At 34.7% G+C, this 12,604-nt stretch overlaps 3 protein-coding genes across 4 annotated transcripts; 1 reads left to right on the forward strand and 2 right to left on the reverse strand.

The window, feature by feature from the left end:
- The first annotated feature begins 4,565 nt into the window (after positions 1-4,565).
- On the forward strand, positions 4,566-7,181 carry LOC122580440 (somatic embryogenesis receptor kinase 1-like). 2 transcript variants are annotated; one of them, XM_043752713.1, is made up of 4 exons: positions 4,566-4,747; positions 5,168-5,512; positions 6,130-6,518; positions 6,641-7,181. In XM_043752713.1, exons 2-4 carry the CDS (start codon positions 5,191-5,193, stop codon positions 6,941-6,943), a joined length of 1,014 nt encoding a protein of 337 aa, XP_043608648.1. In that variant the 5' UTR covers positions 4,566-4,747; positions 5,168-5,190; the 3' UTR covers positions 6,944-7,181. The 2 variants fall into 2 exon arrangements, with proteins under 2 accessions (XP_043608648.1, XP_043608647.1); XM_043752712.1 differs by having other exon boundaries at positions 5,171-5,512.
- A 661-nt stretch (positions 7,182-7,842) lies between these two features.
- On the reverse strand, positions 7,843-10,676 carry LOC122579025 (F-box protein At1g30790-like). The gene is made up of 3 exons (XM_043751105.1): positions 10,606-10,676; positions 9,578-9,710; positions 7,843-9,239 (listed from the first exon to the last, which is right to left on the reverse strand). Exons 2-3 carry the CDS (start codon positions 9,606-9,608, stop codon positions 8,050-8,052), a joined length of 1,221 nt encoding a protein of 406 aa, XP_043607040.1. The 5' UTR covers positions 9,609-9,710; positions 10,606-10,676; the 3' UTR covers positions 7,843-8,049.
- LOC122579026 lies at positions 10,557-12,373 on the reverse strand. The gene is made up of 3 exons (XM_043751107.1): positions 12,239-12,373; positions 11,592-11,801; positions 10,557-11,363 (listed from the first exon to the last, which is right to left on the reverse strand). The coding sequence occupies exons 2-3, from the start codon at positions 11,781-11,783 to the stop codon at positions 10,656-10,658; spliced, it is 900 nt and encodes a 299-aa protein (XP_043607042.1). The 5' UTR covers positions 11,784-11,801; positions 12,239-12,373; the 3' UTR covers positions 10,557-10,655.
- Between the last annotated feature and the right edge of the window lie 231 nt (positions 12,374-12,604).

Consider the following 12,604-nt stretch of genomic DNA (forward strand, 5'->3'; position numbering starts at 1 on the left):
TGTCATTATGAGGGGGAGAAAATAGTATGATTGATTATTGATTAGGAGAAGAAATTAGAATGATTGATAAGGACAAGGAGAAAAGTTTGTGTTTGGTTGTTTCAATTGCTTTCGAGATACTATCATTTAGCTTCTTGTTGGAAGTTTTCAAGTTTATTTGGAGTTCTTTTATCTCAAATTTCATTTGTGACATCAACTCATCATTCTTCTTCAAAGGTTGTTTGTCAATTTCATTCCAAACTGCAAGAGTTTCTAATTCAACTTGAAGATTATTCATCTCGAAAGAAAAAGATATACATTCAAGATTTAACAAGAGATTTTTTCAAAAATCAAAGAGATTGTGATTACTCATGAATTGAGGGAGAGCATGATTAATTCATAAGAGACTTGTCAAATCCTCATTAAAATGTTTACTCTCAAAAGTGCTTTAGATGATGTGACAAAGATCAAAGCTTCAAAGGACAAAAGATTGAAGATTCAAGACAAAGAAGAAAAGCTTCAAAAAGAGTCTTCATCAAATTAAAGATTTTCAAAGTCATACAACAACACTTTACCTAAAGCTACATTGCACATATCAAGGGGGAGAGTACATATCTCTGAAGATTCATTCCAAGATTTCAAAGAAAAGACTTCAAGATTCGAAGATTGAAGAATTCAAGACAAGTTCATACCTTCCGCACCTCAAAAGACAACTCTGATTCATGATTCAACAATTTTCAAAGATTCAAGACATACACACACTAATCATTCTCTGTTCAATAAGAACATTGAGAATCAACAGATGATTTAACTTCAAGAAGTCCAAGACCTAGACTGAATCAAGTTCTCCAAAGACAATGAGAAAGCTTTGAAGACTTGTTTCAACTCACCAATTGTCTTCATCACCGGGCTCATCAAATTCATTCCTATAAGACAAAACAACACGTACTTCAGAACTTACAATATATCACTAAGGGGGAGAATGTTAGAAATCCAAAAATAGTGATACATTGTAATTTAAGTTATGGACTTACTTGTAGTTAAGTCATGAGTTGATGATTTCTAAGGTTGAGGGGCTAATAGTGAGAATTAGCATAGTTGATGTGTTTAGACTATAAATAGCTCTCAATCCCTTAGAAATCATAACAACAAGCATAACTCTTAACATACATTCCATACCATTACACCTGAATAACACACACTTGATCCCAATTCTCTCTCAACACACACTAACCAAACACCATTGTTGATGTGAATTCGGTTGATAAAATCGTGTTGATTACACCGTTTTTGACGATTCAAGCGGCCACAATTTCGTAAAAGAGTCTAGTTTACAAATATGGGTCGAGTTCGACCTGGTTGAGGTTGACTTGGTCGAGTTAGACCTGGTTGAGTTCGACCATGGTTGAATTCAACCATATTCATGCCTATATATAGTTTGTTCTTTCATTCCATCAAAAAAGTTTTACACACATAAGATTTCTCTCAAAGGTTATCTTTGAAAAACACTTTTTCATCACAAAAATCCAGATTTCATAGACAAGAAGAGAAAAGAGTTTGTCTTTCAAATCCTCTCTTAAATCATTCTCTCGATTTCGGTTCTAAACGCTTTCAATCAATCAAGGCTTCAATCTTTGATCAAGAAACAAGTGAATATTATCATTTTCTTCATCAAAAACTTGTGTAAGTTCTGTTCTTAATCTCTCCAATTCGTTTTTATATGTATATATATGTTTACTCTTTCGGTTCTTATCAAAAGCTAAGTTAATCATATCGTTTGATGGTGGATTGTGCATCTTTCGGTTACATTTGTGTGTAAGAAACGAATTGAACCATGATTAAGGCTTTGGTTTGACATATTATGCATTCATGTAATCGGTTTTGTCCAACTACATATTGAAGATATCCTTTACCTGGCTAAAAGACTCAAACTAGTCGATTTCGTATCCAAGATCAAGATGTGTGCATTTGTCAACCACATAACGTATGAAATCGGTCGAATTCCGCCCTTTTTATACTGAATTGAGGGACTTTTGTGCAATCAAGACTCGTGGGTATGAATTGGCTAGCCATAATCCTCGTTGTTTTAACAAAATCGCATCAAAATCGTTCGTTTTTGCTCGAATCGCATCCAAATCCGACCCCGAACAGGTCTAGCTCGATCTCTACTTGCTCTAGCTCGACCTAGGCAGGTCTTGCTCGACCTCAACCAGGTCTAGCTCTACCTCTGATGGTCTAGGTCGACCTCCATAGGTCTTTGTCGCTTAAATGGCTCGTAAGGTTCCTAATTTGACCCGAAATGACTTGTTTTAACTCTCGGACCTTTAAGACTTGGGTTAAAATCATTTTGACCTCTGTCCAGGTCGAACTACACCTGTCATGGTCGAGTTCAACCACTTCCCTACTCATATAATCAATTTCTTTGGCCTTTCGTGTCCATACGCGCTTAATCGGTTCTTAAACTTGACTAGTTTCTCAAAAAGTGTAGTTTTGGTCCAATGGGTTAACGTATGATCAAATGGTTTTGAAATAACATTTTTGGGCTCTAGTTGATCAAGTTCAACCAGGTTGAACTCAACCTTTATTCATTTCGGTTTCGTAAGCTTTTCAGTTAAAATCTCCGGTTTTGTCTATTTTTCAGTAAATTCGAGTAAAACTTATTTTGAACTATAAAATGATTTCAAATGAGGTTGTACTGATATAATAATGTGTTTGAACCTAATAAAGGACTTTGTTGCCAAATCCAGACTCTTGTTCGGTTTATTAAACGTCGTTTTAAAAGTTAAATAAAGACAGGACTTAAAGGCATTTCTAATAGGCTAAGACTTAAGACAAAAGACTTTCATTGTGACTTGCCATGTATTATTGATAGGTTTTGATTGTCGTGGACTTTGATTGTGCTTGTCGTGCTCGTTCGTTATACTTTCATAACACCTTTCAGGTGAGTTTCGTAGCCCCTCTTTTTACAAGTTTTGGGGTGGAAAGTATACTTATTTTTCAAACAGTTTTGTCGATTTCTGTTTATGTTCAATATTGAGCCTGTACGTATAGAGCTACTTGTGCCATTTGACGTGCTCTGATCTTGTTTGTATGTGTGTGATTATGTGTTTGTTTGTTGTGCTTTGGACGTGCTTATTGTGTGAGTATGAGACTTGAGACTTGGACTAAGGCAGGTACCGTAAGGCCGGACTTTGAGACATTGAGACTTGAGACTTTTGGACTTATTATGGCGTAGCTTGTTATATATTAAACTATTACTTATTTAGATTTAAAAGAATCGATAAAAGACTTATTTCTTTGACTAAGACTTTTGACATAAAACCTACGAACTCACCAACCTTTGTGTTGACACATTTTAGTATACTTTTTAGGTACTCAGGCTAATCAGGAATAAAGACTGCTATGCTAGACTTGAACTTCAAAGATTAGTGCTCCTTTATTTATTGTCAGACTTTAAGGCTACATGCCTTGGACTATTTCTTTTATGGACATGTTTGTAATAAGCTATCTTAGCATTGTTATGATTCTGAGCTCATATTTTTGGGAATATATCTATTATATTCTATTTCATTTAGTGGTATCTATGTAATTCCATGTCGTGTTGTATTTTTCATGACACCTCATGTTTCCGCCTACGGTGGGGTGTTACATTTATTGTTACTCAGGTATTATCATTTATATTAATATTGTTTTTGTATGACTTTTCAAAATATATTATAATTTTATATATTATCACACACAATAAAGTATTTCTCATTATAGTTCAGTGGTTGACCACCAGCTTTAAATGATGGGGATCTCGAGTTTGAGACATGAAAAAAAAATTTGAGGGAATTTCACAAAAAAATCTTACAGTGAAGCAGGTTTTACCAATATATTATGTTAATAGCTCATTACATTATTGTAATCTAGGTGTCATTATTTGCATCAATATAGTTATTATATAATGTTTCTAACGCACGTTCTAAATTTATGTCTTATCATACACAGTAAACGATGTGTCCTCCGAGACAATGTCCGGGGACAAATCTAGTTCTAGTTTGTAAAGAAAAAAAAATGTATTCGAAAATATTGATTTTTGTTACCAAACACGTGCTAAATGTATTAATATTAAACAAAAACATTTCAAGGGGTTGTATCTACTAGAAAGACTCTTAGGCGCGTTTAATTCACAAAATGTTTTTAGAAGGAATGAAATCTTTCGAAAGAATTGGAATCCGAAGGAATGGAATTTGACGTAATATTTTTGAGTTTTTGAGAATTCAAGTGAATTCTTCCTCCATCTCAAAAGAATGAAGATTACATTAAATGATAGAATGTTTACATTTTTACGAAATTAGATTCCTCCTATTTAAACAACTAAATGTATTAAGGATTGAAATTTCATTCCAATTCTTCATATTTAATTAAATTATCTGAAATAAACGCAGCATAAAAGCACGGGGTATGATCCATCAATTTTGGGTTCAAAGTTTGACTGGTGACCCAATGGTGTAATTTAGAAAAAGAATGAAACACTCAAGGTCAACGCTTTCCCAATTTATATAGACTTGCCGTCTTTGACCGATTTAAGTAGATTATGTCTTCCCGAAATTCAATTAAAGGATAGCTAAACCTTGCCATTTTCTCAAATAAAAGATAATACACACCCACCAAGAAGGAATCATCTCCAAAATACCAGACACCCTGTTTACTTTCTCACTTCGGTCACCGCTACCACCGTCGCGTCTCTGACTTTCTAAGGTTTCAACATTGAACAGCAAACAAGGTACACATATATATGCTTTCTATTGGAGTATATTTTTGGTCTCTATCTTCGGCCACAAAATCCAAATTTCAGACCTATTTTTGCATCCATTTTTTAGTGTTTTTTAGAACTTGACCACAGTTGACTGGCCGAGTCAAGCGTTTTTTTTTTTTACAACCATAAATTTCCTCGATGATCTCAGACATATTTTAACTAGAAAGAATTTATACTTTCTAAAAATAATATTTAGCCCTGCCAAAGAATTTATCTAAATTTGAATTTTTGATGCCTTAAATTTATAAACACACTTTGTGTGGCTTACTGTTCTGCTTACTTTGTTTTGAGATAAATGCCACCTTAATCGGCATGCATATGCATTTGATTTTCGCGAACTTCTGGCATGTCCTAGTCGTCATGTAATACGCTCCTTAATTTATGTAGCAGAAGAAGAACCGAAATTTCATATGGGGCAGGTTAAACGGTTTTCTTTCAAAGAGTTACAAGCTGCGACCGATAACTTCAGCAATAAAAACTTATTGGGTAAGGGTGGATTTGGTAACGTTTACAAAGGACGACTAGCTGATGGCTCATGGGTTGCTGTAAAACGGATGAAGGAACAACGAACCCAAGGTGGGGAGTATTATTTTCAAAAGGAAGTCCAGATGATTAGTATGGCTGTTCATCGTAATCTCCTTTGTTTAAGGGGATTTTGCATGACACCAAAGGAACGATTGCTCGTTTACCCCTATATGGCCAATGGAAGCGTTGCATCACGTTTGAATAAAGGTAATTAAGGTTATTGATGCAAACGGAAACTTGGATAAATAATTGAACTTGTTGATTCACAAGAATAGCAATAACAATTCTTCTAATATTTGTTAATTCAAAATAATACCGGAATTTAGAGATTTTTCACACTAACACAAACTTGTGTATAGGGAGAAAATTGATTTTTATTAAAAATGATAACTTATTAGCTCCCTAGGGTTACAAGTATATACAATGACATGCGAAGTTTGAAAGGGCCTAAAAAAACAAGTGGGCGGAAAATTATGACAAAAGTATAGTCCAAAATAATGGAAAAAAAATTAAAAAGGTTAATAACTTATAGAAAATGGCGTTTTTGGGCCCAAAGGCTGACCCAAACCGCCGAAGGCTATATAACTCACAGAAAATGGCGTTCCAGCGGTCCTTTTAACTGGTCATACGGTTAAAACAAAGCCATATAATTCAAGATCTGCCCCTTTTTGTGAGGCACCATTAGTAGCTCTATCTTGGGCCTCTAAATACATCATAGCCTTCTCTTTCACACTTGGACTCGCATCAGGTTTCATCACCAATTGTCACAACATTAACATCGTACTCTTTTATCAGTATTCATACATTATTGCTTGTGTTTTTAGACCGACCGCCAAACCAGCTACCATTAGATTGGCCTACTCGTAAACAGATTGCAATAGGGTCAGCAAGAGGACTGTCATATTTGCATGATGATTGTGATCTGAAGATTATTCATCATGATGTTAAAGCTTCTAACGTTTTCTTGGATGAGAAGTTTGAGGCTGTCATTGGAGATTTCGGTTTAATGGACTACAATGACACGTATGTCATGACAGCTGGATGTGGCACGTTCGGGCATATTGCTCCTGAATATCTCTCAACTGGAAATGTATCAGAAAAAACTGATGTTTTTGGGTACGGGATCATGCTTTTGGAACTCATTACTGGACAAAGGGTGTTTGATCTTGCTCGACTTGCTAACGATGATGGTAACGTCATGCCACTGGATTGGGTATGCTTTTGTCATAACTTTCTTCTTTGGTTTTGACTTTTGAGTATGCTTTTTGATAGTGATTATAGAAAATTTGTGTTAGTTGTTATACTGAGGTTTTTTATTCTTTTCTGCTTTATTAGGTAAAAGGACTTCTTAATGAGAAGAAATTGGTCCTTGATCCCGATTTGCAAACCAATTATGTAGCGTCGGAGGTTGAACAGCTAATTCAGCTGGCATTGCAATGTACACAAGACTCACCAATGAACCGGCCAAAGATGTCAGATGTTGTAAGAACGTTGGAAGGTAACAGGCTGCCAGAAAGATGGGATAAGTGGCAGAAAAGGGAAGTTCTACAAACTTACCTTTCACCACTTCCTAACTCTGTTTGTATTCTTGATTCAACTCATAACCTACAAGCAGTGGAATTATCTGGGCCCAGGTGATCAAGATAGTAAAGAAATGATCTTTCTGTAATTGGGGTATTGTAACTTTCTTTTGCTTGGCACATGTAACTTATCTTGTAGTATTGTTATATCGTATTAAGCTTACATCGTCTGTCTATATATTCAATTAAGTTAAAAATTGAATATATAATAGATGAAATATGAGCGGATTTGTAATTAGAGCGGATTTGTAATTAGATGAAAGCGGGTAATTAGAATCTTTGTGGTGTTCATTTTCGATTGTGGGTTTAAATTACTTCAGCTGCTACATGGTAGTGCAAATCTCGGTTAACTCATTGCCCTGCTGTTACATTCAATTAAGGCGAAATATACAGTTAGTTAAGTATATTGAAATTTATGCTTAATTAAGGCGAGAACAGACGAGTCGCAAGGTTGAAGATATAAAGTCCAGATGAAGACAACGGCGGAAGACTAATAAAGCTCATACAATAGAAGGCGGACAAAACGGGTCGGGAGCAAAATGAGTCGAGGTCAATACAGGCAATTTGAAAACAGGTCAAAACGGGCCGTTTTAACTTTTAACAATATATGTAAACTTTTAACAATATGTCATAATACTATATGTAAACTTTGTAACGTCATAATAAAAGTCTTTGTAACGTCATAATACTATATGTAACGTCTCCCCGCAGCTCCAGAAGAATCGAACACTTTGTAACGTCATAATACTATATGTAAACTTTTAACGATATATGTCAAATGCCCAATATTGGGCCGTGGGCTATTATTATTTACCTTGAAAAAAATAAATTAATTATCATGTTCTTGATAATTAATTTAGTGTTTTAATATCAGGTTGCTAGCTGTTTGCAGATAAAACGCCTCAACGATGAGAAAAGTTGCTGCTGACATGACCGCTCAGAATACCCCTGACAACATTCGCAAGAACTTGGACATATATTACGATGAGTCACAACCAAAAGTTAAAATCGAATAATATACCCCGACATTACAATATATAGTTTCCTTGACTAATAAATTTAATTTCACTAGTCACCTTAACAAACAACAAAACTTAAACTAAAAAATACAGCATTTTACCTGATTGATTGGATTGGTGAACCTCCATAGGATCATGAAGTCCTCTATAAAGGCCAGATGCTTTCGACATAACTCCTAACAAGATCAAACCGAAGGCTACCAGAATGGAGAAATTCATGACCGAGAGTGAATGCTACTTGAGTCATACTTCTATTCTCCATGTCATAGATGGGTACATTGATCACATCCGTAGACAATCGTCTATTGGGATATATAATGTCCTTTGGTAACATTGGATTTAAAGGGAAAGGGCCATCTAATAAAAACCAAGACTTGGAGAAAGTAATGGTTTCTCTGCCCCAAACACGATTTTCATAATCTTGTAGTATCCAGATATGCAATTCGTTGGTTTCCCTCACCTGATTATGACAAACAACTCCTAATAAGCCATTAATTTTCATGAGGAAAGGCTGGTTGGATTTCACCATATTCACACCTTTCCTATAGTACCGTTTCAACGTTTCACGGGGAACTGCATCCAGAGGAAGATTCACTATCTCAAACTTCTCTTTTCTCAAATCAAAAGCCAAAATCTCGTTCTGACTTTGAAGCATCACATGTATTACGCTATGAACACAAATACTATGTTTGGTACCAAGGTACCAATGCTCACCACTAACATCAAAAGGAAGATCCACATCTATCTTTCTCCATAAATGGGTTGACATAGAGAAAATCATAATCTCTACAGTAGTCGGTTTAAATGGTCTTAATGATCGAATCCCAAGCATTCTGATATTCAAAATCTTATGTTCATTTTTTGACTCGTCGAATCCAAAGAAGTAGCAAATATGCACCTCACCATAATTGTAAAACGGCACAGAAGCCGGACCAGGAAGTTTGTAAACCTTACGAGTGCTGGGGTTTACAACAAAAGCAAAATTGTTCTCAATAAATCCATTTCCTGAAGTAAATAACACTAACCCATTGAGATGTTCGGCTTCTGTGAATTCTCTCTTGTTATTAGAAGAAGCATCGTTGAGTGTGATAAGATGAGTGACAGGTCCACCATGATGAGGAACTGAGATAAAATGTCGTTTTTGTGTCCATGGATCGAAAGCCGCAATGAATATGGCTGTGTGGCAGTTAGCTGCAGAATGAGTAAAGTGAAGTTTCACAAATGCTGGATTGTTGATGAGAGAAAGCCATGGTTTAGAGACAGAGCTGAACCGAAGTAGGGACTTGACAGTGAGTCTGGATAGGATCTCAGAAAGGTTGTCATCAGGGAATTCATCTGGAAAATATATTTTAATATCATTATAATTGGTATGAAACTTGTTAAGAATTGCTATAATGAAATGAAAACATGAGATTTTCTTCAATAATTTCATTTTTTAAAGAAAACTTGGATATTGGTTTTGGGAAAGTGCTAAATGTAATATGTTAGTGAAATAGCAAAGTATCAAAAGTGAAAATAATAATAAAGACATTAAAGGCTACAGAAGAAAGGGACATATATGTTAAAAGAATGAGGGTAATGATTTCTGTGTTTGCTATATTTTTCTTGGAAATTCCTTCAACAATGAAGAAAAGGACATATAATTTTCTAAATATAAAACTCAGAAGTCTCACTTGATACGATGTAGGCGGAAAGCAAGGTCATCAAGGATATGTCGCCAAACGCCAAATCTTGTATGGCTCATCCCGAGTTGAAGTTACTACGTTTAAAGACCGGCCCATTTAATGGCAAACAGTTTTGGGTTACCTGGAAAACGAGAATAGTTACAACAGGCCACCGACATCCAATTATCAAAAACACAACAATGACATCAACTTAATTGTTCAAGCTCATGAACATATAGGCTAAACTCATGCGCATGCACAAAACCAAATAACAAACCAAAAACCGGCATCTCATATTGGCTCATTACCATCATACCAATATCTTTGCTTACTTCACCTATAAACTTTAAATTAGAAAAGAGACAACCGAATAACACTGAAACTGATTCTAACTGTTGAAACTTAGTGAAGCATTTAACACAAGCATACAAGCTTAAATAGGGTATGATTAGAATAAATCATCATCCTTCCAAGACGGGCCACAATAATATAGTATAGATCATCTTGTATTTGCCAATCAAAGATTATAAATCATCATCCTTCCAAGACAAACCACAATAATAGATTTCACAAAAAGGATTGATTTTCTTAGTAAGGGTTTTTATATTATAGCTAAATATCATTATGATTATTCAACTACTAAGCTTCACAAATATTGCAGCTTTATGAATTAATACTACCTGGATACTTTGTAAAATCTTAAAAAACTTAAAATTGTTATATAATAAATTAAGAATATATAACTCAATCCAGACATAAAATCGTGATAAAAATGTTCTAATTTCAACTTGTATAATTCAGTTTTCGATGATATAACTTACGACTTTCATTCCAAAAAGCATATTTATATGTATCATTCAAAATGTCAGAAAAATCATATATAGTATACAGCCATACAGGGGACCAGAACTAACTAGTAGTCATGAAGAATATTTGCACACACCAAGTTTTAATGAATGATAACATATTAAAGAATTGGTTCAAGATATATAAATGGACTATAAACATAATATTGATACATTTAATCGATATAGTACCTGATTCGAACAAAACTATAAGAATAAGAGTTCACTAAACAGAACAGCCGCTATGAGAGCAATGGCATACTCCATACACTGCTGTTGGAGTTTAGGTGCGATAAACTCGAGGTGTTGGTTTGTGGATCCGTTGGTTGACAGAAAATAGGCGCATCAAAGTACTGAGGCGGCGGTTTGTTCAAATAATAACTGAAACTTTCAAGTTCATAGGGATATTGTGTTATCGCGGGTTGAAAATCTGGAGTTGTCTCAATCAATTGATGTCCTGATTGCAGATTGATAGAATAACTTATATCAGCAGAAGAGGAGTTCGTTGTGGGATCCACAAGTAATGGCAAATCCTTAGACCATGGGATATCAAAATCTATATTGGTGTCATGTAAGGGTGGAAGATCATCAATAGTTGGAGTCATGGGGTTGTCCAAAATTTGCCCCAGCAGATACGTCAAGTCTGCATCATCATCAGAATTAAAATCGACCAGTTGTGGTCTAATATATTGAATTCTCTCTTTCACCTTTTCAACCTTGTGTTGCAAGAAAGTAGCTAATTTGCGCAGTTCTTGTTCAGACATTTCTTCATACTTCAAATCCAGTTTTGGTGTTGGGTATACTTGAGTTTCATCATTACCCAAAAATCCTTCAACATTGGTTCTTTTCCTCTTAACCGAACCTTGATTTTTATATCTTGTGATCATATCATCGAGTAGGATTCGGTCACCATTGTTGTTGGGCCAAGCATAAGTTTTTATATTTGTATCCGATGATGATGATGATGATGATGATGATGATGATGATGATGATGATGATGATGATGATGATGATGATGATGATGATGATGATGATGATGATGATGATGATGATGATGATGATGATGATGATGATGATGATGATGATGATGATGATGATGATGATGATGATGATGATGATGATGATGATGATGATGATGATGATGATGATGATGATGATGATGATGATGATGATGATGATGATGATGATGATGATGATGATGATGATGATGATGTCGTCGGATCTGTAACAATTAAGCCCACATTAATTGCACAAAGGGTTGACAACTCTTTGGCCTTTTTCTTGATGCAGTTACTCCTTGTCTCAAAAACTGATTTACGCTTCTTGTCTGATGTTATGAATTCCATTCGTGTCTTAACTCGCCCCATCATATGCTTGTACTAATGGATCTGAATTTAAATCATACAAAAAGAAGTTAACATATATTAATAAACGAATACTGGTTAAACTAATCTACAATCAAACTAAAACAAGCGAAATAAGGAACCAAAATCACTACTTTTAATTCTGCAGAATAATCAAGATTCAAGAAAACTTATTTTCATAAAATTGTAATATGCAGATATGTAAAGAATTTTTTTCAAGTGTGCTCATTAACTAGGTATATAAATTTTTACCTTATTTTAACCCAAATACTATTTAAGTAGTCTAAAATAAAACAAATAGACCCAAATAATCAGCCAAGATCACTACTTTTAATTCTGCAGAATAATCAAGATTCAAGAAAACTTATTTTCATAAAATTTAAATTTGCAGATATGTTGTGAATCTTTTTCAAGTGTGCTCATTAAGGCTGGACGGAATGGGTAGGGGAGGGAACGGGTACCGGGCCGGTACCGGTTGGCACACCGCGCCGACCCCCCGGTACCGGTTGGGTGGGCAGCGTTTTGGGGAGGGTTGTGTCGGTTTTGCTGCCGATATTGTGACCGTTGCTATGCTTTTCTTTTTTTTTTCTTTTTTTTTATACTGAGCTGCCATTTAAGAGTATATATTCATATTTATATATATATATAGGTTGCAGGTTTGGTTGGAAAAGAAGACTGGCACTATCTATATATAATCTTAAGTAAATTCAAATTTACAATTTATACCCTGAAATTTAAATTATTTATAATTTGGTTCAATGTTTCTTTTTTTTTTTCTTTTTTGTTTTCTATACATTATATTATTATTTTATTACACATTATTACTA

This window comes from Erigeron canadensis, chromosome 8 (genome assembly GCF_010389155.1).
Source record: "Erigeron canadensis isolate Cc75 chromosome 8, C_canadensis_v1, whole genome shotgun sequence".
Lineage (NCBI taxonomy): Eukaryota > Viridiplantae > Streptophyta > Magnoliopsida > Asterales > Asteraceae > Erigeron > Erigeron canadensis.